The sequence below is a fragment of the Hippocampus bargibanti genome, linkage group LG02, assembly GCF_051943395.1.
Source record: "Hippocampus bargibanti isolate YZ-2025 linkage group LG02, ASM5194339v1, whole genome shotgun sequence".
Classification (NCBI taxonomy): domain Eukaryota; kingdom Metazoa; phylum Chordata; class Actinopteri; order Syngnathiformes; family Syngnathidae; genus Hippocampus; species Hippocampus bargibanti.
This window is the reverse complement of record NC_142735.1, coordinates 35,104,116-35,130,337: the sequence shown is the minus strand read 5'-3', so window position 1 is coordinate 35,130,337 and position 26,222 is coordinate 35,104,116. Positions and strand designations below refer to the sequence as shown.

The 26,222-nt window shown below is 39.1% G+C and overlaps 1 protein-coding gene across 1 annotated transcript; it reads right to left on the bottom strand.

The window, feature by feature from the left end:
- Positions 1-1,089: 1,089 nt before the first annotated feature.
- Positions 1,090-25,799, bottom strand: ccnjl (cyclin J like). Its single transcript, XM_088991145.1, has 6 exons — positions 24,829-25,799; positions 21,332-21,440; positions 16,574-16,784; positions 10,736-11,035; positions 6,900-7,059; positions 1,090-5,223 (listed from the first exon to the last, which is right to left on the bottom strand). The coding sequence occupies exons 2-6, from the start codon at positions 21,398-21,400 to the stop codon at positions 4,761-4,763; spliced, it is 1,203 nt and encodes a 400-aa protein (XP_088847271.1). The 5' UTR covers positions 21,401-21,440; positions 24,829-25,799; the 3' UTR covers positions 1,090-4,760.
- Positions 25,800-26,222: the final 423 nt, after the last annotated feature.

Sequence of the window (26,222 nt, the reverse complement as noted above, 5' to 3'; positions counted from 1 at the left end):
ATTTGGATTAACGAAAAGTAGCTAGCAGGGGACAGTGTGAGTGAGGGTATTATCGCCGAAAAAGAGCGGTAACTTAAAGGACAACCGACACCTCCGGATAAGTTGCGTCCATAATTTGTAAAATGACTTCGTCTGAGTCTTGTTTTCGAGTTGATGACGATGCCTGACGTGACGTTACAGAAGGAACGCCCCTGGACTCCTTTAATCGATTGCAAACATTTATGCGATAACATTTATGCTATTAAACGTTTTTCTGATGTCAGTTAGGAAACAAAAAAAAATGGTGTCGGTTGTCCTTTAAGGACAGACTAAGGGGAAACCCTGAACCATCACGGAACTCAAGAAATCCATCAGGGAGGAGATGAGAGCCGTTACCAATTCAGTCTGTAAGAACGTCATGGACAACTAGTGTTTTAATGTGATATTTTGAATATAATAAACTAGTTATAAGCAAAGTTTCATTTCATTCGGACAAAACACGGAGAAACAGGGTCGAATTAGAGTTGGGGTCTGTTTTTTTTGGGGGGGGGAGCTTGGATCACCCTGGATTAACAAAATAAAAGATGCTAAATAAAAGCTATGGCCTGTTCCAATGTATTTATATTCAAGTCATTTTGTTCAAGTCCCTGATAGTAGTTCATGTAAACATTATTAACACAGAGCGAGCCAGCAGTTCAATACAAGGCAGCAGCAACAGCATTTTCTATGTCCAGTGCACCACTTCCGGGTCGCTGGTCAGCATTTTTTGACACCGGTTTTCAAATTTGGTTCACATGTTGAAAATACAGTGATACCTCAGCTCACCAACTTAAAGGGTTCCCAGAGTGTGTGTTTAAGGCGAAAAGTTAGTCTTCCAAACATTTATTTCCCATAAGAAACCATTAAAATGAGAATAATTCGTTCCTAGAAAGTGTGTGTAAGGCGAAAAGTTAGTCTTACAAACATTTATTTCCCATAAGAAACCATTAAAATGAGAATAATTTATTCCCAGAAAGTTTGTGTAAGGCAAAAAAATTAGTCTTCCAAACATTTATTTCCTATAAGAAACCATTAAAATGAGAATAATTTGTTCCCAGAGAGTGATAAGGCGAAAAGTTAGTCTTCCAAACGTTTATTTCCCATAAGAAACCATTAAAATGAGAATAATTCGTTCCCAGAAAGTGTGTGTAACGCGAAAAGTTAGACTTACAAACATTTATTTCCCATAAAAACCATTAAAATGAGAATAATTTGTTCCCAGAAAGTGTGTGTAACGCGAAAAGTTAGTCTTCCAAACATTTATTTCCCATAAGAAACCATTAAAATGAGAATAATTTGTTCCCATCAAGTGTGTCAGGCGCAAAGTTAGTCTTACAAACATTTATTTCCCATAAGAAACCATTAAAATGAGAATAATTCGTTCCCAGAAATTGTGTGTAAGGCGAACAATTAGTCTTACAAACATTTATTTCCCATAAAAACCATTAAAATGAGGATAATTTGTTCCCAGAAAGTGTGTGTAACGCGAAAAGTTAGTCTTCCAAACATTTATTTCCCATAAGAAACCATTAAAATGAGAATAATTTGTTCCCAGAAAGTGTGTGTAACACGAAAAGTTAGTCTTACAAACATTTATTTCCCATAAAAACCATTAAAATGAGAATAATTTGTTCCCAGAAAGTGTGTGTAACGCGAAAAGTTAGTCTTCCAAACATTTATTTCCCATAAGAAACCATTAAAATGAGAATAATTTGTTCCCAGAAAGTGTTTAAGGCGAAAAGTTAGTCTTACAAACATTTATTTCCCATAAGAAACCATTAAAATTAGAATCATTCGTTCCCAGAAATTGTGTGTAAGGCGAAAAATTACTCTTACAAACATTTATTTCCCATAAAAAACCATTAAAATGAGAATAATTTGTTCCCAGAAAGTGTGTGTAAGGTGAAAAGTTAGTCTTCCAAACATTTATTTCCCATAAGAAACCATTATAATGAGAATAATTTGTTCCCAGAAAGTGTGTGTCAGGTGAAAAGTTAGTCTTCCAAACATTTATTTCCCATAAGAAACCATTAAAATGAGAATAATTCGTTCCCAGAAAGTGTGTGTAAGGTGAAAAGTTAGTCTTCCAAACATTTATTTCCCATAGGAAACCATTAAAATGAGAATAATTCGTTCCCAGGGCCCATAAAACATAATTATCTACTAAATAAGCCTTAAAACTACACAAAATATACCATATTTTACATAAATGTGCTATTGTATTGTAATTAAAGAAATAAACTGTACTGTATAATAACGTCGTTTTATTTACCTTTGTCGTTGATGTAGTTGCCTCTTGATATCTAATTGCTAACTAGCTGGCTACCTAACTATCTATCTGTTATCTATATGCTATCTATTAGCTATCTATCTAGCTAGCTATTAGTTACATATTAGCCAGCTAGGTAACTTTCTATATTCTGTATTTGAGTTATTCCAGGTTGAGTGAACACTGGGGCATGTGGCTGCCACTGCTCACCCACAGAAAAATGTTTTCTGTGACTGTAAAGTGAGCTTGAGAGTTTGGAAAGGTGCTTGTAAATGAAATGCATAATAATAATAATTATTATTATTATTATTGTTATTATTATTGATGATATCCGAGTGAAGTTGCCGTGCTTTCTCGGCGATAATACTCTCACTCACACTGTCCCCTGCTAGCTGCTTTTCATCAATCCAAATCAACACGTTTTTCAACCTCTTCTATTGCCTGAGACCGTTGCTTAGACAACACAGAAACACCCTTAGCCAAACGTAGCAATGGTCGACTTAGCGTACTGCGACTGGGACGCTAAGTCACACAAACGCACACCTCGGTCCCATAATAGCAAAAGTACTACACTCGATAACAAACCACGTCTGCACTCAAAGAAAGAGGGTGACGAAAACTAGTCCGCCAGCCACCGTGGCGCCGTGTGGTTTGGTTTGTCCGCCAAAAACTAGTTTGTCTGCCAAGGCTATATTCTCACGAATTGAATGTCCGTAAGGTGAAAAGTTTGTGAGCTAAAGCTTGAGGTATCACTGTATTCCCTTCACATAGCGCGGAATGAAAACAGAAAACGTAAATGGTGACCCCTGCCAAAAAAATGCCGTCATTTTGGTAGAATTAGTCTTCTAGCATCTATCAAGCTATCTATTTATAGATAGATACGGTATATACGAGTCTATAAATCTGGGTAAGTCGTACAGGAGTGGTCCATCGATGAAAAGGTTTCTTCAGCCTATCATGTGTACTTCTTCGAAGGTGTCGGAGGTTTCGCTTCTTATCCAAGAGGCTTCGTCAGCGAACTAAAATCTTTTGCTGGTAGTTTCGGCCCTATATATATCCCTACTGTCCAGACTCTGCTATGATTGGTACCTGCTCTCAGGTTTGGGGGGGGGGGGGGGCAGAGGACTACTCCCTGCGGCTACACTGATTACTTTTATTGTCCTGCCTGAGTATGGGGTCTACGACTGGCCTGATTGCCCCATTTGATCTGGTATCACCTCATCAGCACTACGACTACTCCTACGACTAATAATAATAATAATAATACATTTCATTTATAAGCGCCTTTCAAAACTCTCAAGGTCACTTTACAGTCATCGGATTAGTTTTTATGTAGGTGAGCAGCGGCAGCCACATGCGCCAGCGTTCACTCAACCCGGAATAACTCAAATAAATAAAAAGCTAGCTAGCTAGATAACTATCAGATAGTTAATAAATAGCCAGCAAGCTAGTTAGCTAAAAGATAGCCAATATAGTCAGCTAACAAGCCACCCAGCTAATTGATAGCGAGCGAACAGATAGCCAGCTAATAGATAGCCAATAGATAGCCAGCTAACCAGCCAGCTATAAGATATCTAATAGCCAGCAAGCTAGCAGGATAGATAGCTAATAATAACAACAACAATAATATAATAATAATACATTATATTTTAAGGCTAATAGATAGCCAGCCAGCTAGACAGCTAATAGATAGCCAGCTATTAGCTTGCCATCCAGCTGGGATACACACATTCACTGACAGTTGGCAATGCAATATTAATGGTCGAGCCAACATGTCTTTTTTTTACCATCTCCCGAAGTGATAACGCGTATTATTTTATGATAATATTTCCACATAACTAAGCCTATGTTGCCTAAGAAGTCGGTTGTAGGGAACGATCCAAATTGAACCTCACCCCACCATGGCGATTTAGTGAAGGGTTTTGCCGTTTCATGAAAATAGCTTCTTTTACTCCCCCTTTCAAAGCATCTATTTTCTTTCGTTAAAATTTTTAACCTCATTGTCATCAAATGAGTGGTTACTAGCTTATAGGTGCATATATGCACAGCAGATTTTAGTGCGCTGACGAAGCCTCTTAGATAAGAAGCCAAACGTCCGACCCCTTCAAAAGAAGCACAGATGACGGCTGAAGAAACCTTCTCATTGACGGGTGTATAAAAATCAAAAGGGGAAAATATTCTTTTCACAGCTTTGTTATTGTTTTTTTTTTTCTTACATTGACTTTGACGTGGCTCTGATTGCTTCCATCACGGTCACAATCTGTCAGAGTCACGTCAAAACGATGACCTCCGCCGGGTCTCTTTTGTCTTTGGACCTCTGCTTGCGTTTCAGATGTTTCTGCGAAAGCGGAAGGATGGCGGTCGCATGCGCCAAAGGCGTCGCCGTGCCGACGGAGAGAGAGGACAGATGGGCGAGAGGCAACGGGGACGGCATCGTCACCTCACCCTGGCGCTCTCCCTCCGTCGCCTGGCGTCACCTGTCGAAGCAGCCGGCGGCAAAAGCGTGATGGGCCCCCAGGTAAGCCCCGGCGGCGTAGGCCACGCTCAGGCAATGGTGAGGTTCCCCGGCGGGGCCCACCTGAACGGATACGGGGCCTCGGATAGGCAGAGCGCCGACGCCCGCCGACGCCGCCAGGCCGGAGGGGAGACTGGAATAGGAAGGAAAGGCGCCGCCGGCGGGCGGAATCCCCACGCGGTGGGCGGGAAGAAACTCCTGAGACGCGTTGGGCGCCAGAGCGCGAGCGTCGGCGAGCGTTTGCAGCTGGGAGAGGGAGGGCGAATGTTGGGAGAGGTTGTTGGGGAAGAGCAGCTGCGCCGCGGTGGAGGCGGACGATGAAGACGGCGCTCGCTGAACGGCCATTTGGGATTGAAGAGAGGAAGCTCGGTGCTCGGCGCACTTGCTTTTGTTGGCTTCTTTGACGTCGTTGTCGTGGGCGCTGGTGGGGGGGGGAGGGGAGGAAAAGCACGGCCGTGTCAATCGGAGAAAAGGAAACCCAGTTTGGGTTTTTGAAGCCGCGTTGTGAGCTGTTACAAGCAACTAAAACAAAAAAACAAAAACGGCAATCTGGAAGTCTGTCTGTGTTGGTGTTAGCAGTGCAAATGCAAAGCGGAGCTTCGGTTACTGTGTTTGCCGGTGTATAAGGCCGAGCTATTTTCTTCGGAAGATAACCCTGCCAGCGCCTTATGCGCAGGTGCGCCTTAAATAATAAATAATAAATAATAAATAATAAAGAATAAAGAATAAATAATGAAGAATAAAGAATAAAGAATAAATAATAATAATAAATAATAAATAAATAATAATGATAATAAATAAATAAATAACAAATAAGTAATAAATAAATAAATAACAAATAAATAGTAATAATAAATAATAAATATTAAAATACAATAAAAAATAAATAATAAATAATAATGATAATAAATAAAATAATAATAAATAATAATAATAATAATAGTAAATAACAAATAAATAATAATAATAATATAAAAAACTAAAAAATAATAAATAACAAATAAATAGTAATAATAAATAATCAATAATCAAAAAATTATAATGATAATAAATAAAAATATAATAATAAATAAGAATAATATTAAATAACAAATAAATAATAATAATAATAATAAATAAAAAATAAATAAAAAATAAATAATAAAAAAATAAATAATAATGACAATAAAATAATAATAATAAATAAATAATAATAGTAAATAACAAATAAATAATAATAATAATTATAATAATAATAAATAAAAAACTAAAAAAATAATAACAAATAAATAGTAATAATAAATAATAAATAATCAATAATCAAAAAATTATAATGATAATAAATAAAAAATAATAATAAATAATAATAATAGTAAATAACAAATAAATAATAATAATAAATAATAAATTAATAAATAATACATAACAAATAAATAGTAATAATAAATAATAAATAAATAATAATGATAATAAATAAAAAAATAATAAATAATAACAATAGTACATAACAAATAAATACATAAATAAATAATAAATAACAAGAATAAAAATAATAAATAAATAATAATATTAATAAATAACAAATAAATAATCATAATAATAATAAGCAACAAATACATAATAATAATAATAATAATAATAATAATAATAATAATAATAATAAATAATAATATTAATAAATAACAAATAAATAATCATAATAATAATAAGTAACAAATACATAATAATAATAATAATAATAATAATATTACATTTCATTTCGAAGCACCTTTCAAAACTCTCAAGGTCGCTTTACAGTCGCGGGATAAATTTTTCTGTGGGTGAGCAGCGGCAGCCACACGCGCCAGCGTTCGCTCAACCCGGAAGTAACTTGGATAGAATAGTAAGACAAATAGATAGAAAGCTAGCTAGCAAGCCAATAGATAGCTAATAAATAGGTAGCCAGATAGATTCACTCAACCCGGAAGTAACTCAAATAGATAGAAAGCTAGCTGGATTTTTAATAAATAGCTAATAGCTAGCTAGCTAGATAGCAAAGAGATAACTAGGTAGATAGCTACACGAGCCGGTTTTCGAACCCGACGACCACCTCGGTGCATTTTTGTTTGTGTGTCTTACAGCAGCATGAGTTCAATGCACTGGGTCAGGCGGTCCCAAGTGTAGCCGGTCAGTAGATGCAACGCAGTCGTCCAGCTCGGGGAAATCTGGAGGCAAATTCGCGACGCTGCCACGCAGGCGGCAGCAACTTGGGATGGGCGGAAACTGAGGAAAGTGTGATCTGAAATAAAAAAAATAAGAAGGAATCAGTCAAAGAAATAACCCCTTTCATTGAGTGCAGACATGGTTTGTTATCGAGTGGAGTACTTTTGCTATTATGGGATCGAAAAAGACCCCACCGCAGGCTAGTGTTAAGCCGAAGAGGACACAAAAGAAAATTACGGTCGAAGAAGGCGATCATCATCAAGTAGAAGAAGGAGATCATCAAAAAACACCAACGAGGTGTGCATTTGTTTGTGTAACTTAGCGTCCCGGTACCAGGATGCTAAGTCGACCACTGCTATGTGTGGCTAAGGGTGTTTCTGTATTGTCTAAGCAACGGTCTCAGGCAATAGAAGAGGTCGAAAAACTTCTGTTGATTTGGATTAACGAAAAGTAGCTAGCAGGGGACAGTGTGTGAGGGTATTATTGCCGAGAAAGCACGGCAACTTCACTCGGATATCATCAAGAGGCAACTACATCAACGATCATCACAAAGGTCAATAAAACGACTTGTACCGTTTTATTTCTTTCATTACAATACAATATCACATTTATTATACATAAAATAAGGTATATTTTGTGTAGTTTCTAGGCTTATTTAGTAGAAAATTACGTTTTATGGGTACCTGTGAACGAATTATTCTCATTTTAATGATTTCTTATGGGAAATAAATATTTGGAAAAGAAACTTTTCGCCGTACACACACTTTCCGGAAACAAATTATTCTCATTTTAATGGTTTCTTATGGGAAATAAATGTTTGGAAGACTAACTTTTCGCCTTACACACACTTTCTGGGAACGAATTATTCTCATTTGAATGGTTTCTTATGGGAAATAAATGTTTGGAAGACTAACTTTTCGCCTTACACACACTTTCTGGGAACGAATTATTCTCATTTGAATGGTTTCTTATGGGAAATAAATGTTTGGAAGACTAACTTTTCGCCTTACACACACTTTCTGGGAACGAATTATTCTCATTTTAATGGTTTCTTATGGGAAATAAATGTTTGGAAGACTAACTTTACGCCTTACACACACTTTCTGGGAACGAATTATTCTCATTTTAATGGTTTCCTATGGGAAATAAATGTTTGGAAGACTAACTTTACGCCTTACACACACTTTCTGGGAACGAATTATTCTCATTTTAATGGTTTCTTATGGGAAATAAATGTTTGGAATACTAACTTTTCACCTTACACACACTTTCTGGGAACGAATTATTCTCATTTTAATGGTTTCTTATGGTAAATAAATGTTTGGAAAACAAACTTTTCGCCTTACACACGCTTTCCGGAAACAAATTATTCTCATTTTAATGGTTTCTTATGGGAAATAAATGTTTCGAAGACTAACTTTTCGCCTTACACACACTTTCCGGAAACAAATTATTCTCATTTTAATGGTTTCTTATGGGAAATAAATGTTTGGAAGACTAACTTTTCGCCTTACACACACTTTCTGGGAACGAATTATTCTCATTTGAATGGTTTCTTATGGGAAATAAATGTTTGGAAGACTAACTTTTCGCTTTACACACACTTTCTGGGAACGAATTATTCTCATTTGAATGGTTTCTTATGGGAAATAAATGTTTGGAAGACTAACTTTTCGCCTTACACACACTTTCTGGGAACGAATTATTCTCATTTTAATGGTTTCTTATGGGAAATAAATGTTTGGAAGACTAACTTTACGCCTTACACACACTTTCTGGGAACGAATTATTCTCATTTTAATGGTTTCCTATGGGAAATAAATGTTTGGAAGACTAACTTTACGCCTTACACACACTTTCTGGGAACGAATTATTCTCATTTTAATGGTTTCTTATGGGAAATAAATGTTTGGAAGACTAACTTTTCACCTTACACACACTTTCTGGGAACGAATTATTCTCATTTTAATGGTTTCTTATGGTAAATAAATGTTTGGAAAACAAACTTTTCGCCTTACACACGCTTTCCGGAAACAAATTATTCTCATTTTAATGGTTTCTTATGGGAAATAAATGTTTGTAAGACTAACTTTTCGCCTTACACACACTCTCTGGGAACGAATTATTCTCATTTGAATGGTTTCTTATGGGAAATAAATGTTTGGAAAAGAAACTTTTCGCCTTACACACACTTTCCGGAAACAAATTATTTTCATTTTAATGGTTTCTTATGGGAAATAAACGTTTGGAAGACTAACTTTTCGCCTTACACACACTTTCTGGGAACGAATTATTCTCATTTTAATGGTTTCTTATGGGAAATAAATGTTTGGAAGACTAACTTTTCGCCTTACACACACTTTCTGGGAACGAATTATTCTCATTTGAATGGTTTCTTATGGGAAATAAATGTTTGGAAAAGAAACTTTTCGCCTTACACACACTTTCCGGAAACAAATTATTTTCATTTTAATGGTTTCTTATGGGAAATAAACGTTTGGAAGACTAACTTTACGCCGTACACACACTTTCTGGGAACGAATTATTCTCATTTGAATGGTTTCTTATGGGAAATAAATGTTTGGAAGACTAACTTTTCGCCTTACACACACTTTCTGGGAACGAATTATTCTCATTTTAATGGTTTCTTATGGGAAATAAATGTTTGGAAGACTAACTTTACGCCTTACACACACTTTCTGGGAACGAATTATTCTCATTTTAATGGTTTCTTATGGGAAATAAATGTTTGGAAAACAAACGTTTCGTCTTACACACGCTTTCCGGAAACAAATTATTCTCATTTTAATGGTTTCTTATGGGAAATAAATGTTTCGAAGACTAACTTTACGCCTTACACACACTTTCTGGGAACGAATTATTCTCATTTTAATGGTTTCTTATGGGAAATAAATGTTTGGAAGACTAACTTTTCGCCTTACACACACTTTCTGGGAACGAATTATTCTCATTTGAATGGTTTCTTATGGGAAATAAATGTTTGGAAGACTAACTTTTCGCCTTACACACACTTTCTGGGAACGAATTATTCTCATTTTAATAGTTTCTTATGGGAAATAAATGTTTGGAAGACTAACTTTACGCCTTACACACACTTTCTGGGAACGAATTATTCTCATTTTAATGGTTTCCTATGGGAAATAAATGTTTGGAAGACTAACTTTACGCCTTACACACACTTTCTGGGAACGAATTATTCTCATTTTAATGGTTTCTTATGGGAAATAAATGTTTGGAAGACTAACTTTTCACCTTACACACACTTTCTGGGAACGAATTATTCTCATTTTAATGGTTTCTTATGGGAAATAAATGTTTGGAAGACTAACTTTTCGCCATACACACACTTTCTGGGAACGAATTATTCTCATTTTAATGGTTTCTTATGGGAAATAAATGTTTGGAAGACTAACTTTACGCCTTACACACACTTTCTGGGAACAAATTATTCTCATTTTAATGGTTTCTTATGGTAAATAAATGTTTGGAAAACAAACTTTTCGCCTTACACACGCTTTCCGGAAACAAATTATTCTCATTTTAATGGTTTCTTATGGGAAATAAACGTTTGGAAGACTAACTTTACGCCTTACACACACTTTCTGGGAACTAATTATTCTCATTTTAATGGTTTCTTATGGGAAATAAATGTTTGGAAGACTAACTTTTCGCTAACTCTAACTAACTACTTTTCAGTCGGGGAAAAAAGGTCCATTGCCCATTCGACGTACCTTGTAGTGAAACTTCCAGAAAGTAGTGAGTGTAATTGTCCATGAAAGCCTTGGTTTTGGAGAGGGACGACAGGGGCCAGCCGTTGTACAGATCTCCTTCTTGCACCGAAGCGTTGAGGTAGTAGTCGATGAAGTGGGCCGGGGTAGGCATGCACAGATTCCAGCCGAAGGTCTCCAGAAGGACAAGTTCCATTTTGATCAGATCTTTCTTGTTGAGAACCATGTTTAAATTACACATGAAGCCCAGGGAGTTTAGTTGCTCCAGTTTCGGGACTCTGTCCTCCTTTTCTTCAAATTTACCTGAAGATAATGACAGGTGACATGTTTGAATCACTGTATGATTAGTATTAATAGTCAAACAAGCCACGCTTTCAGTGCAAACTTTGTACAATCCAGAGAACATTCCAGAGCTGCTCCAAAACTATAAAACGGAAGGACCCCAGTGGTCATCAACCCAAGTCTGCTCCTCCCTACCAAGTGTGAATTTTAGCACTGAGCTACTCTTAGGTGGGGGTGTAGGGTGGAAATGAGCTAACCGCGGGCTAACCGCATCTCCACTGGCCATGGGGGTAATTAGTGGAGAGGCAATAATGGCGTCTGTACACCAAAAACAGGAAACAAGGCTGTTTTACTCTCTCTGTCACCCGCGTAAGAACCGGCTGGTGCCGGACGGACGACTCTGTCCAACCAGACGGACGGCGCCATAAAAAAAAAAGCCGTCGATACCCCCAAAGCGCCACGTGGCTGAATTGAAAAGCGTGACGTGGAACGCCATTCCCGAATTTGTTCGGGTTTTAAGTTTTAAAATTAACAATAATAATAATATGTTTCATTTCTAAGCGCCTTTCAAAACTCTCAAGGTCACTTTACAGTCACTGGATCGTATTTTTTTTTTGTGGGGGAGCAACGGCGGCCACACGCGCCAGCGTTCACTCAACCCGAAAGTAACTCAAATAGATAGCAAGCTAGCTAGTTAGTGAATAGCTAGCGAATAACTAGCGAATAGATAGCTATTAGTTAGAGAATACAGTGAGACCTCAACTTACGAACTTAATTGGTTCCCAGGCAGAGTGTGTAAGGTGAAAAGTGTGTATCTCAAAAAAAAAATCCAATAGGAAACCATTAAAATGAGAATAATCCGTTCCCGGGTTTCCATAAAATATACTTTTCAACTAAATAAGCCTTAAAACTACACACAACATACCTTATTCTATGTATAATAAATGTGCTATTGTATTGTAATGAAAGAAATACACTGCATTGTATCATAAAGTCACTTTATTTACATTTGGGATGGTCATTTATGGCTTGATGGAATGGCGTTGGAGGTCGAAGGTCAAATGGAATTGCTGTTTGGAAAGAGAGGCGCATTACATGAGGACTGTAATTAAAGAAATAAACTGCTGTAAAATAAAGTTTTATTGACCTTTTTGATGGTCGTTGATGGCTTATGGAAGGAGAGTCACCTTCCATAAGGACTGTTGGTGCTGTTCGGTCGTGTGCTTCCGCCGAAGATCACTCCGCCAGCCGTGGTGGGTGTGTATTATGAAAATAGTGCTTATTATAAGCTTTAATTTTCATAAATTTGACGTTTGTAAGACGAAAAGTTTGTAAGTTGAGGTGTTTGTAAGTTGAGGTCTCACTGTAGATAGCTAATACCTAGCGAATAGATAGGTAATAGCTAGCAAAAAGATAGTGACACACAATGCATTTTGGGGACTTTTTTTCATCTGAAAACAACGTGTTGATCGCGAAATTAGAGAGGAAAAAGTACATAAATAACGCGATGGTGAATCGTGTGTCGCACCAAGACTACCAATTCGCATTGTGTCCATAATTTGTAAAATGGCTTCAAATGACTTCTACTGAGCGTATTTGACAAAGATTCCACCGCATATAGCGAGATTTTACCTTTTAAGACTCGTGCTGAATATTCAGGAAGCCTTGTTTTTGTCCGTACGTGACGTCACTAAAGGACCGCCCTTGACCGTAAAAAAGACGCATTGTAGCGGTCCTTCCATCACGTCAATGTATTTTGCTGTACTTGTTTGGTCTGAAAACCTTGTGTTGCACCCAAAGGCCGCCAGAAGAGGGAGTCCAAGCTCCATATAAGGAATTTATCAGCCTGTGGAAACGGAGGTGGCCACAGGAGGTCGCCATTTTGTTCCTCTTTTCTGGTGATCGTTTCTCCCCAATGTTGCCTCAAAATGGCATGGACTAAATTCTTGAATCGACTGCAAACATGTATGCTTTCCTCTTCAGAACTATTTGAATCATATTCATAACTGGATGAGTAACAAGAAAGCATCTTCTCCGAATCTGTAGCCATTGTTTTGAAGATGATCAAGACAAAGGCCAGCTTTGTTTTGCTGTGCTCAGTCTGGTGCATTCCTCGCCGGTGAGTTCAGGCTACCTGGAATGCGGGTGACCAAAACCATCCTATCTGAAATCAACAGCTTGTAGGGGGGGGGGGGGGGCATACCCTTTTCGTCCCTTTCATTCTCACGACATCTACATGTGATGGCGACGATGAGAATGGAACGTGGAAAGGTCAGAGGGGGAAAATAAGGCAACACGGAACGGGATGCAGGGCCTCAAAACAATCCTACTGGACCATGCACACCCTGCTCACCACCTTTTCCAGCTACTCCAATCAGGCAGACGCTACCGAACCATATGCACCAAATCTAGCAGACATTTAAACAGCTTCTTCCCCCGTCGCCATTAACTCTCTAGAGACTAAACAGTAACACAAATTGAACTGTATAGTGCCTGTTTGTAAATTCTTTCTGATGATACTAGTGCAGACGGAGACGTCTTTGCCTTGCTCTAGAATCAAAACAATGGCTTCAGATTCGGAGAAGATGCTTTCTTGTTACTCATCCAGTTATGAATATGATTCAAATAGTTCTGAAGAGGAAAGCATACATGTTTGCAATCGATTAAAGAAGTCCTGCGGTATCAATTCGAGCCGTCTGGACTCCAATGTAGCGTCCCAGAAAATGCACAAGATGGCGCCCAAGCTCAGTTGGAAATGGGCTGATTTGTCTGCTGGGAATTTTCGTCAACTAGTATCAACACGGATCAACACGATGTTTTCAGACCAAACAAAGTACCCAAAATGCATTGTGTGTCGCTTTCTCGGTCAGGGGCGTTCCCTCCGTGACGTCACTGACTCAAAAACAAGACTTCCCGAATATTCAGTGCGAGTCTTAAAACGTGAAATATAACTATATGCGCTGGAATCTTTGTCAAATACGCTCAGTAGAAGTCATTTGAAGCCATTTTAACGCAACTTGTCCGCAGGTGTCGGTTGTCCTTTAACAGACAATTACTAGAGGATGTCAGAGAGCTTGATTTGTAGAAACAACAACAACAACAAAAACAAAACTGAACATTCTGTGAGACCCTGTGAAAGATTGACTCTCCACATTGCACCTCCGCAGGCCTCTGAGCTCCGGAACCGAGGGGTTGAGGGGCACCTGCCATATGCTCTCCGAGTCAGGCCTCAAACAAAAGCCTGTCGATGCAAGCAGAACGTGCAGCCAGACCCCGAGAAGGGGGGAGGGGTATCAAGACTGGATGGCAGACTTCAAGCTAACGTTGCTAAATGACACCTTGGTTGCTGGGGAAACCTCATCTAGATTTTATCCCCGACGACCCAGTCATGATCCCTGCTCAACTCGTATTCCTCACAGTCGATGAAATGGTTTCTTCAGCCGTCATCTGTACTTCTTTGAAGGTGTCGGACGTCTCGCTTCTTATCCGAGAGGGTTCGTCAGCACACTAAAATTTGGTGGTAGCTCTGGCTCTATATATACAGTGATACCTTGGCTGACGAACTTAATTGGTTCGCAGACAAAGTATGTAAGGCTAAAAGTGTGTATCCCAAAAATTAATTTCCCATAGGAAACCATTAAAATGAGAATAATCAGTTCTGAGGTCCCAGTAAAACATAATTTTCTACTTTCTAATTTTCTAAGCCTTAAAACTACACAAAATATACCTTATTTTATGTATAATAAATGTGCTATGGTATTATAATTAAAGAAATAAACTGTACGTACTGTACAATAAAGTCGTTTTATTTTATTGAGGAACGTAGCCTTCTTCTTTCTCTGCGCTAATTTTACCTTGTTCCTCATCAATTGTGTTCTGTTTAGCTGGGTTGATAGCTTTTTGCATCAAGTGTACAGATGGCTTGTACGGGTTGTTTGTGGAGTCTGATTGATGGGAATTTTAACCTTGCAGTCATCACTCTGCCTTTGAACTATCAATGTTGAAACGAGTCCAAATTCCACTGTTTTCTCTTTGTTGTCTGCCTGTCTCTTTAATGTTTAAACCACCTCCACTCACTGTTGCGTTCTTGCCCAATCACGTGGCTTTAACCGAAGACTGGGGGCGGGGAATAGAGGACCAAAACAAGCCGCCTGCCATTTTCTTGTTAGGAGAACGGGCTCGTTTGCGAATGACACATCACTGATTGTGGCAGCTCCGTGTGTATCCCGAAAAATAGTTTGTATTCCAAGGTAAAATGTTGCTAAATTTAACGTTCGTAAACCGAGGTATCACTGTATATAGGGCCATAGCTACCAGTAAAATTTTAGTTCGCTGACGAAGCCTCTTGGATGAGAAGCGAAACATCCAACACCTTCAAAGTACAGATGACGGCTGAAGAAACCTTTTCACCGATGGACCACTACTGCTTAGACGGGCGTATTCCTCACAGTGCTTGACCTTAAAACGGCTTGAAATTGCTGCCACGTAATTAGACTGCCTGGTCTCTTTGCGCTATATCCTTTTTACCTTCTGCGTTTGGGTCTGTTTCCACTCGGTTGATTCGCCTTGTGTCGTACAGGACCAGTTGTGAGGCAGGGCGGCTACTAAAAGCAGCCCAGCGTCCTTGGGAAATGAAGCGACGTGCTACTTCAAAGGCATGTCGACGGACTATGTGAAACAGGGGGAGTCAGTAGGGGGGGGTGTGGGGGGGATGAAACCACCCAGTGAGGTCTCTCCCAAAAATGTATATCAAAAGAAAGCAGTTTTGACAAAAGGTGGGATTTCATAGTCATTGAAATGTGTCATGATGTTATTGCCAAACGCCATTTAAGCATTAAAAGAAGGTTTTGTGACGCGGAAAGTCTTAGTAGCGCACATCAGAATTTAGCTGATCCCGAGATACCAACGCAGACGTCACGCAGGCATTCAATTTCTTTGCCCTTTTTTTTTTTTCCCCTCGGCCACTTCACTGGCCATTAGCATCGCAGGTCAAGGGTCAACCTGGACCTCGCATTGTGAGAGCTGTCGCAGCCAAAGGGGGTGGCAACAAGGAGATTCTATGATGGAGCTGTGAGCAATTTCACACTCTTGATGAAAGATGAGGCGGCAAATAAAGAGGAAATTCCTCCGTGGACGTCAACACAAAAGAGGTTTAAAAAAAAAAAAAAAAAAAAAAGCGGAATGAGGCACATTATGAATATTTCTTTTTAAAAAAATGGGGTTTAAGTTCATAGCAAGGGAACCAGCTATCTATCAATGACGTTTCTAGTGTGTCTGACTGCATCTGTTGCAAGATCACAACTTCCAAGATGTACAACCCAGAGCTCCTTGAGACACTTATCCTGTGACTGTAAAGTGTCCTTGAGAGTTTTGAAAGGTGGTAATTGATCATTATTAAATTGAGCGCTCCCCCAAAAAAAATTAAAATAAAAAAATATATAATAATAATAATAATTATATAAATAAATAAAAAAATGTGTGTGTCATTGAGTGTGAATGATTAATTGTGATTGAGGGTGAAACTACTATAAAATACAATATAGCGCTAGTAGGACTTACTGGCTAAGAGAAGGCAAGACAGGGCAATGACGTAGAGCTGCTTGACGGCCACGTCGTAGTGGTCCATGAAGAGGTCCAGCAAGTAGACGGCGAGGTGGCGTGCCGTCGGACATAACTGGTAGCGATTACTCAGGATGGCTAACAAGTCCGCAAAATAGCGTCGCATGCCAATCTGCGGCGAATGCGCTCGATAGACGGGTAACTTCAGCTCCTGCACAAGAGATGGGGGGAGGACATGTCAATGATTGGGTGAGGGAGCTGTCAGCTACCTATTAGCTACCTGTCAGCTACCTATTAGCTACCTGTTAGCTACCTGCTAGCTACCTGTCAGCTACCTGTTAGCTACCTGTCAGCTACCTATTAGCTACCTGTTAGCTACCTGTCAGCTACCTATTAGCTACCTGTTAGCTACCTGCTAGCTACCTGTCAGCTACCTGTTAGCTACCTGCTAGCTACCTGTCAGCTACCTATTAGCTACCTGTTAGCTACCTGTTAGCTACCTGTCAGCTACCTATTAGCTACCTGTTAGCTACCTGTCAGCTACCTGTTATTTACCTGTTATTTACCTGCTAGCTACCTATCAGCTACCTATTAGCTACCTGTTAGCTACCTGCTAGCTACCTGTCAGCTACCTGTTAGCTACCTGTCAGCTACCTATTAGCTACCTGTTAGCTACCTGTCAGCTACCTATTAGCTACCTGTTAGCTACCTGTCAGCTACCTGTCAGCTACCTATTAGCTACCTGTCAGCTACTTATTAGCTACCTGTCAGCTACCTGTCAGCTACCTGTTATTTACCTCCTAGCTACCTGTCAGCTACCTGCTAGCTATCTGTCAGCTACCTATTAGCTACCTGTTAGCTACCTGCTAGCTACCTGTCAGCTACCTGCTAGCTATCTGTCAGCTACCTATTAGCTACCTGTTAGCTACCTGCGAGCTACCTGTCAGCTACCTATTAGCTACCTGTTAGCTACCTGTCAGCTACTTATTAACTACATGTCAGCTACCTGTCAGCTACCTATTAGCTACCTGTTAGCTTCCTGTCAGCTACCTGTTATCTACCCGTTAGCTACCTGCTAGCTACCTGTCAGCTAACTGTCAGCTACCTATTAGCTAACTATTAGCTACCTGTTAGCTACCTGCTAGCTACCTGTCAGCTACCTGTAATCTACCTGTTAGCTACCTGTTAGCTACCTGTTAGCAACCCATTAGCTACCCGTTAGCTACCTGTTAGCTATCCGTTCGACCATAAATCGAACATTGCTACGTGTGGCTAAGGGTGTTTCTGTGTTGTCTAAGCAATGGTCTCAGGCAATAGAAGACGTTGGAAAACTTTTGTTGATTTGGATTAACGGAAAGCAGCTAGCAGGGGACAGTGTGAGTGAGGGTATTGTCACCGTGAAAGTAGGGCAACTTCACTCGGATATCATCAAGAGCCAACTACATCAACGACCATCACAAAGGTAAAAAAAACTACTTTATTATATAGTACAGTTTATTTCTTTCATTACGATATCACATCACATTTATTATACATAAAATAAGGTATATTTTGTGTAGTTTTAAGGCTTATTTAGTAGAAAATTACATTTTATGGGGAACTGGGAACGGATTATTCTCATTTTTAATGGTTTCTTGTGGGAAATAAATGTTTGGAAGACGAACTTTTCGCCTTACACACACTTTATGGGAACCAATTAAGTTCGTAAGACAAGGTATCACTGTATAATTAAAACTTGTTTCTGTTATGAAAGGAAGAGGAAAGGAAAGAAAGAAGTAGAAAACAAAATACAGGAGCTGCAGGAAAGGCAGCCACTCTCGCGGCGCCATTTTGAAGTAAATAAATAAATATGACAACACAAAGACACAGAGTCATCCGTTCTAAAGAACTTGCTGTACCCTCTTTGTGACATGAAGCAGATCTAGATGAATGACTGTGCGTGTGTTTGTGTTGTCATGTTATTTTGTTCTTTTGACTTCAAGATGGCGCCGCGAGAGTGGCTGCCTTAACAGCAGCTCCTGTATTTTGTTTTTTTTTGTTCTACTTCTTCCTTTCCTTTCCTCTCACTTTCATCACTTTGCTGCTGTGAAATGTCAATTTCTCCACCGCGAGACTAATAAAGGTCAATCCGATCCAATCTAAAACGAACACTTTGCAAAAAAAATAAAATAAAAATAAATGCCATCAAATAAACAAACAAATAAAAGCAGATCCACAGAGTGACTCGAAACGCAATCCCAAAATAAACAGTGCCCCCCCACCCCCAAAAATCCACATAAAGCAAGCCCACCATACCACCCAGTCCGCCCCCAAAGTCTCCTCCCACCCGTCCATCTGTCTGTCTGGGGTTAAAAAGGGGGTGCGGGGGAGAACTGTGCTTTAAAGAGTTGGAGGGGGCGGGGCTTTGTGGAGGACCCCGTACGATAATGAAGGATTCCACAGCTGCCTGTGGCTGATTTGCATGTCTGATAATTTGCCACATGCTGCACAGTGCCCCCGATCACCCACATCAGGGCATTAGCGACGCGGCTAACGCCATTAAAGGCTGGAACAGACTGTGAGGGCGGTGGGGGGAGGGGGAAGCAGGCAGCATGCGGACAGGAAGGAAACACTGTATTAATGGACAAGCGACGTCTCCGGACAAGTTGCGTCCGTAATTTGTCAAATGACTTCTACTGAGCGTATTTTAATAAGATTCCACCGTATATAGCCATATTTTACATTTTAAGACTCGCGCTGAATATTCAGGAAGTCTTGTTTTTGAGTTGGTGACGTCATGAAAGGACCGCCCCCTGAACGTAAAAAAAAGACGCATTGTAGCAGTCCTTGCATCACGTCAATGTATTTTGATGTACATGTTGTACACGTACATGCTGTACATTTGGACTGAGAACAGTGTTGCACCCAAAAGCCGCCAGAAGAGGGAGTCCAAGCTCCATATAAGGAATTTATCAGCCTGTGGAAGCGGAGGTGGCCACTGGAGGTCGCCATTTTCTGGTGATCCATTGTTGCCCCAATGTTGCCTCAAAATGGCACGGAATAAATTCTTTAATGGATTGCAAACATGTATGCTTTCCTCTTCAGAACTATTTGAATCATATTCATAACTGGATGTGTCGCAAGAAAGCATATTCTCCGAATCTGAAGCCATTGTTTTGATTCTCCAGCAATGCAAGATGTCTTGGCGTGACATCACCAACTGGGGGCGGGACCTTCAGAAACTGGCCACTTCCTGTTTCAAATTGGATTGGATTGGATTTGCCTTTATTAGTCTCACAGTGGTTGTCCTTTAAGGGTGTTTCAATGCTCTAAATTCCACGATAGTTTGTTTGTTTTCCTTGGACCCTACTCATGAAATTACACACGGGTAGTCAACCAGTCAAGCCGGCGTCGCTAGTTTGAAGGACAACCGACACCATTTTTTTGTTTCCTAACTGACATCAGAAAAACGTTTTATAGCATCTAAAATAGCCAAAACACGCAGGCTGTTATTTTTTAGTCAAATGCAAAACACCAATAAAAATGACTTAAAGTGTCCCAAAACTGCCACAAAATGAGCTCGGAACTGGGCAGATTTAGAAAGTCCCGCCCCCTTATTCGTGACGTCACGCCAGGATACTCCTTCACAAACTGCCTTGCTCCAGAATCAAAGCAATGGCTTCAGAGAGTTCAGATTCGGAGAAGACGCTTTCTTGTTACTCATTCAGTTATGAATATAATTCCAATACAGTGAGACCTCAACTTACAAACACCTCAACTTACAAACTTTTCGTCTTACAAACGTCAAATTTATGAAAATTAGAGCTTATAATAAGCACTATTTTCATAATACACACCCACCACGGCTGGCGGAGTGATCTTCGGCGGAAGCACACGACCGAACAGCACCAACAGTCCTTATGGAAGGTGACTCTCCTTCCATAAGCCATCAACGACCATCAAAAAGGTCAATAAAACTTTATTTTACAGCACAGTTTATTTATTTAATTACAGTCCTCATGTAATGCGCCTCTCTTTTCAAACAGCAATTCCGTTTGACCTTCGACCTCCAACGCCATTCCATCAAGCCATCAATGACCATCACAAATGTAAATAAAGTGACTTTATGATACAATGCAGTGTATTTCTTTCATTACAATACAATAGCACATTTATTATACATAGATTAAGGTATGTTGTGTGTAGTTTTAAGGCTTATTTAGTTGAAAAGTAAATTTTATGGAAACCCGGGAACGGATTATTCCCATTTTAATGGATTCCTATGGGAAAATGTTTTTTTGAGATACACACTTTACGCCTTACACACTCAGTCTGGGAACCAATTAAGTAAGTTGAGGTCTCACTGTAGTTCCGAAGAGGAAAGCATACATGTTTGCAATCGATGAAAGAAGTCCTTCCGTATCAATTCGAGCCGTCTGGACTCCAATGTAGCGTCCCAGAAAATGCACAAGATGGCGCACAAGCTCAGTTGGCAATGGACTGATTTGTCCACTGGGAATTTGTGTCAACTTACACCTTCTTTATGCGCGTTAGCGCGATTGGCTGCGACACACAACGATTCACCATCGTGTTATTTATGTCGTTTCCCTTCTAATTTCGCCATCAACACTGTGTTTTCAGACGAAAAAAAAGTACCCAAAATGCATTGTGTGTCGCTTTCTCGGTCAGGGGCGTTCCCTCCGTGACGTCACGTCAGGCACATCAGTGTGATGTTCACATTGTCAACAACTAAACAGCCGTTTTGGAAGATGAACTCGCCTTAATGCGGAGGGACAGATGGATGTCTGCAGCGAGTTGTCCTTTCCACCATTGCTGCCCCCTTTCCATTTTTTCCCATCCAGAAGAGCCTTTCAGGATCTGCTTGGACCTGCAGAGACACACGCGTTCCACAACATTAAAGGACAACCGACGTCTCCGGACAAGTTGTCCATAATTTGTAAAATGGCTTCAAATGACTTCTTACTGAGCGCATTTTACAAAGATTCCATCGCATATAGCGATATTTTACGTTTTAAGACTCGCGCTGAATATTCCGGAAGTCTTGTTTTGGAGTTGGTGACGAGTCCGTACGTGACGTCACTGAAGGAACGCCCCTGACCGACAAAGGACACATTGTAGTAGCCTTTCCATCACGTCAATCCATTTTGCTGTACCTTGTTTGGTCTGAAAACGTCATGTTGCACCAAAAAGAGGCAGAAGAGGGCGACAAAGCTCCGTGTAAGGAATTAATCAGCCTGTGGAAACGGGCCGATTCCTTCCTTCCTTTGTCGCCATTTTCTGCCTCTTTCCCGCCCCCAGATACCTCAAAATGGCACGGAATACATTCTTTAATCGATTGCAAACATGTATGCTTTCCTCTTCAGAACTATTTGAATCATATTCATAACTGGATGGTAACAAGGAAGCATCTTCTCCCAATCTGAAGCCATTGTTTTGATTCTCCAGCAAGGCAAGACGTCTTGGGGTGACGCCACGAACAAGGGGGCGGGACCTTCTGAAACAGGCCACTTCCTGTTTCAAATTAAAGTACTTTTTAGACACTTTAAGTCATTTTTATTGGTGTTTTGCATTTGACTAAAAGTATCATACCGCGTGTTTTGGGTATTTTAGATGCTATAAAACGCAAATGCCGTATAAAAAGCAACGTGAACTCCTCTTTCTAGGCGCCTTTCAAAACTCTCAAGTACACTTTACAGTCACGGTAATAGTCCGAAGCACGAAACAGGCTTCTGATTGGCTGCCGTGCCGAGTATGCAAATTGCCACACTAAGGTTCGTTTGGCAATTTGACACTGCTGAAAAGGACGCTTTGATCCTCTCCTCTGCCGTGCAGATTATGCAAATTGCCACACTAATGTTCGTTTGGCAATTTGACACTGCTGAAAAGGATGCTTTGATCCTCTCCTCTTTCATCTAGAACTGCTTTCATGTCACAAAGCTGGTACAGCAAGTACTAAAGAATGAATGACTGTCTGTGTCTTTATGTTATATTATTTGTTAGGTTTTTTTTTTGTTCTTTTGACTTCAGAATGGCGCAGCAAGAGTGGCTGCCTTTCCAGCAGATCCTGTATTTTGTTTTTCTACTTCTTTCTTTCCTTTCCTCTTCCTTTCATAACTTTGTTGCTGTGAAATGTAAATTTCTCCACTGCGAGACTATTAAAAGCAAATCCAATCCAATACTCACTTGTACTCTTTGGCATTCGACTTAGCATGATTCCGACTTAATCTTGGTTACACTCCATGGTGTTTTCTACTATCTTTGTGACTGCTTTATTTCCTGTATATGATATAGCTGTCCATGTTAAGCGCTTTGTTAGAGCTTCAGCTGTTGTTAAAGCGCCATATAAACCAATATGGATTGTATTAGCATTATTCTGACTTGATCTTGGTTTCACTCCTTGCTGCTTTCTATCTTTGTGACTGCTTTATTTCCTGTATATGATATACCTGTCCATGTTAAGCGCTTTGTTAGAGCTTCGGCTGTTAAAGCGCTATGTAAACCAATATGTATTGTATTAGCATTATTCTGACTTGATCTTGGTTTCACTCCCTGCTGCTTTCTATCTTTGTGACTGCTTTATTTCCTGTATATGATATAGCTGTCCATGTTACGTGCTTTGTTAGAGCTTCAACTGTTGTTAAAAGCACTATGTAAACCAATATGTATTGTATTATCATGATTTTGACTTGATCTTGTTTACACTCCATGGTGTTTTCTACTATCTTTGTGACTGATTTATTTCCTGTATATGATATAGCTGTCCATGTTAAGCGCTTTGTTAGAGCTTCGGCTGTTAAAGCGCTATGTAAACCAATATGTATTGTATTAGCATTATTCTGACTTGATCTTGGTTTCACTCCCTGCTGCTTTCTATCTTTGTGACTGCTTTATTTCCTGTATATGATATAGCTGTCCATGTTACGTGCTTTGTTAGAGCTTCAACTGTTGTTAAAAGCACTATGTAAACCAATATGTATTGTATTATCATGATTTTGACTTGATCTTGTTTACACTCCATGGCGCTTTCTACTATCTTTGTGACTGCTTTATTTCCTGTATATGATATAGCTGTCCATGTTACGTGCTTTGTTAGAGCTTCAACTGTTGTTAAAAGCACTATGTAAACCAATATGTATTGAATTATCATGATTTTGACTTGATCTTGTTTACACTACATGGCGCTTTCTACTATCTTTGTGACTGCTTTATTTCCTGTATATCATATAGCTGTCCATGTTAAGCGCTTTGTTAGAGCTTCGGCTGTTAAAGCGCTATGTAAACCAATATGTATTGTATTAGCATTATTCTGACTTGATCTTGGTTTCACTCCCTGCTGCTTTCTATCTTTGTGACTGCTTTATTTCCTGTATGATATAGCTGTCCATGTTACGTGCTTTGTTAGAGCTTCAACTGTTGTTAAACGCACTATGTAAACCAATATGTATTGTATTATCATGATTTTGACTTGATCTTGTTTACACTCCATGGCGCTTTCTACTATCTTTGTGACTGCTTTATTTCCTGTATATGATATAGCTGTCCATGTTAAGCGCTTTGATAGAGCTTCGGCTGTTAAAGCGCTATGTAAACCAATATGTATTGTATTAGCATGATTTTGACTTGATCTTGTTTACACTCCATGGCGCTTTCTACTATCTTTGTGACTGCTTTATTTCCTGTATATGATATAGCTATCCATGTTAAGCGCTTTGTTAGAGCTTCGGCTGTTGTTAAAAGCACTATGTAAACCAATATGTATTGTATTAGCATGATTTTGACTTGATCTTGTTTATACTCCATGGTGCTTTCTACTATCTTTGTGACTGCTTTATTTCCTGTATATGATATAGCTATCCATGTTAAGCGCTTTGTTAGAGCTTCAGCTGTTGTTAAAGCGCCGAATAAACCAATATGTGTTGTAATGAAGTATTTAATGGATTCCTAATCGAAAAAGTTCAAATTCGGTGTTCGTCCGAGCACATGTCCAAGTGATTTTTTTTATTTATGGCTCGTCAAATATATCATGAACGCTATCAGAGAAGCTTTTTTTTTTAAAGTTACATCCACGCTGTTTCAAAACATTAGCAGCAGCACACGCGACACGCAAGTTAAAGAGTCTTCATCACTCGCTGTGAAAATGAACGCGTGGGGATAACTAACACGAAGCCCCCCATCGATTCGTCCGTTTTTAATTTCATGTTTGATACAACGGTGAAACTTTATTGCGAACCGACTTTGTTCAACGTGCGACTCACCGCTCCGACGGGAATGTCCCCCCTCCTCAGACCCCTTTGTCTCAGTCCGACATCCTGAATGAGACAACTCCGTTTCGGCTCAACTTTAAAGAAAAAAAGCCCTCTTTGAGGGGCAAAAAGACGGGCTTGGGGTGCTTGGAACAAGTTCCTGTAAAAGTCCCTGAACCCTGAATCCCGGCACGGAGCGTTTTAGGTGCTGTGCTGATACTTTTCCGAGCGATTTTTTTTTCCGGCTGGAACAAAGTCGCCTGCTCGGCTGCACCAGCTGCCGCCGTCGCGGCTAGCGGCGAGGAAGCTAGACTGGAGGGTTCCTTCCTGCTGACTGGGAAATGTAGTCCTTTCACGCCGCCCGGCGCCGAAAGAGGACTACAAAAGTCCGGTTGTCTGTCGGGATTTGTTAATAATAACAACAACAATAATAATAATAATAATAACGATAACAATAATAATAATAACAAAAACAACAACAATAATAATAATAATAATGACAACGATAATGATAATAAAAAATATACTTATACTACTAATACTTATAGTACTAATAGTAATACCACTAATACTACTACTACTACTACTACTCTACTACTACTAATAATAATACGTTTCCTATCAGCTTTTCTACTAAATACGACTACTACTACTACTAATAATAATAATAATTAAGAATAATGATGATGATAATAATAAAATATACTAAAATAGCACTATAATAATGATAATAATGACAACAACTATAATAATAATAATACAATATACTCAGACTAATAATACTTATACTACTAATACTTATACTACTATTAGTAATACCACTAATACTACTACTACTACTACTAATAATAATAATAATAATAATACTAATACTACTTTTCCTTTCGGCTTTTCTACTAAATACTACTACGACAACTACTACTACTAATTATAATAATAATTATTATAATAATAATACATTTTATTTCTAAGCGCCTTTCAAAATTCTCAAGGACACTTTAATAAAAGGACTAATAATACTAAATAAAACGGATACTAATAATAATACTACTAATAATAAAACTAATACTACTTTTTCTACTAATACTAATACTACTAATACTAATAATAATAATACATTTCGCCTTCCAAAATTATATTAGTACTGTAATAATAATAATAATAATAATAATAATAATAATAATAATAATAATAGTAATAGTAATAATAATAATAATCCATTCAATTTATAAGCACCTTTCAAAACTGTCAAGGTCACTGCAGAGTCACAGGAGTTTTTCTGTGGCTGAGTAGCGGCAGCCACACGCGCCAGCATTCACTTAACCCAGAAGTAATTCAAATAGAGAGAAAGCTAGCTCGCTAGCTAGTAGATAGTCAATAGATAGCTAATAGATAGCCAGCTAGAC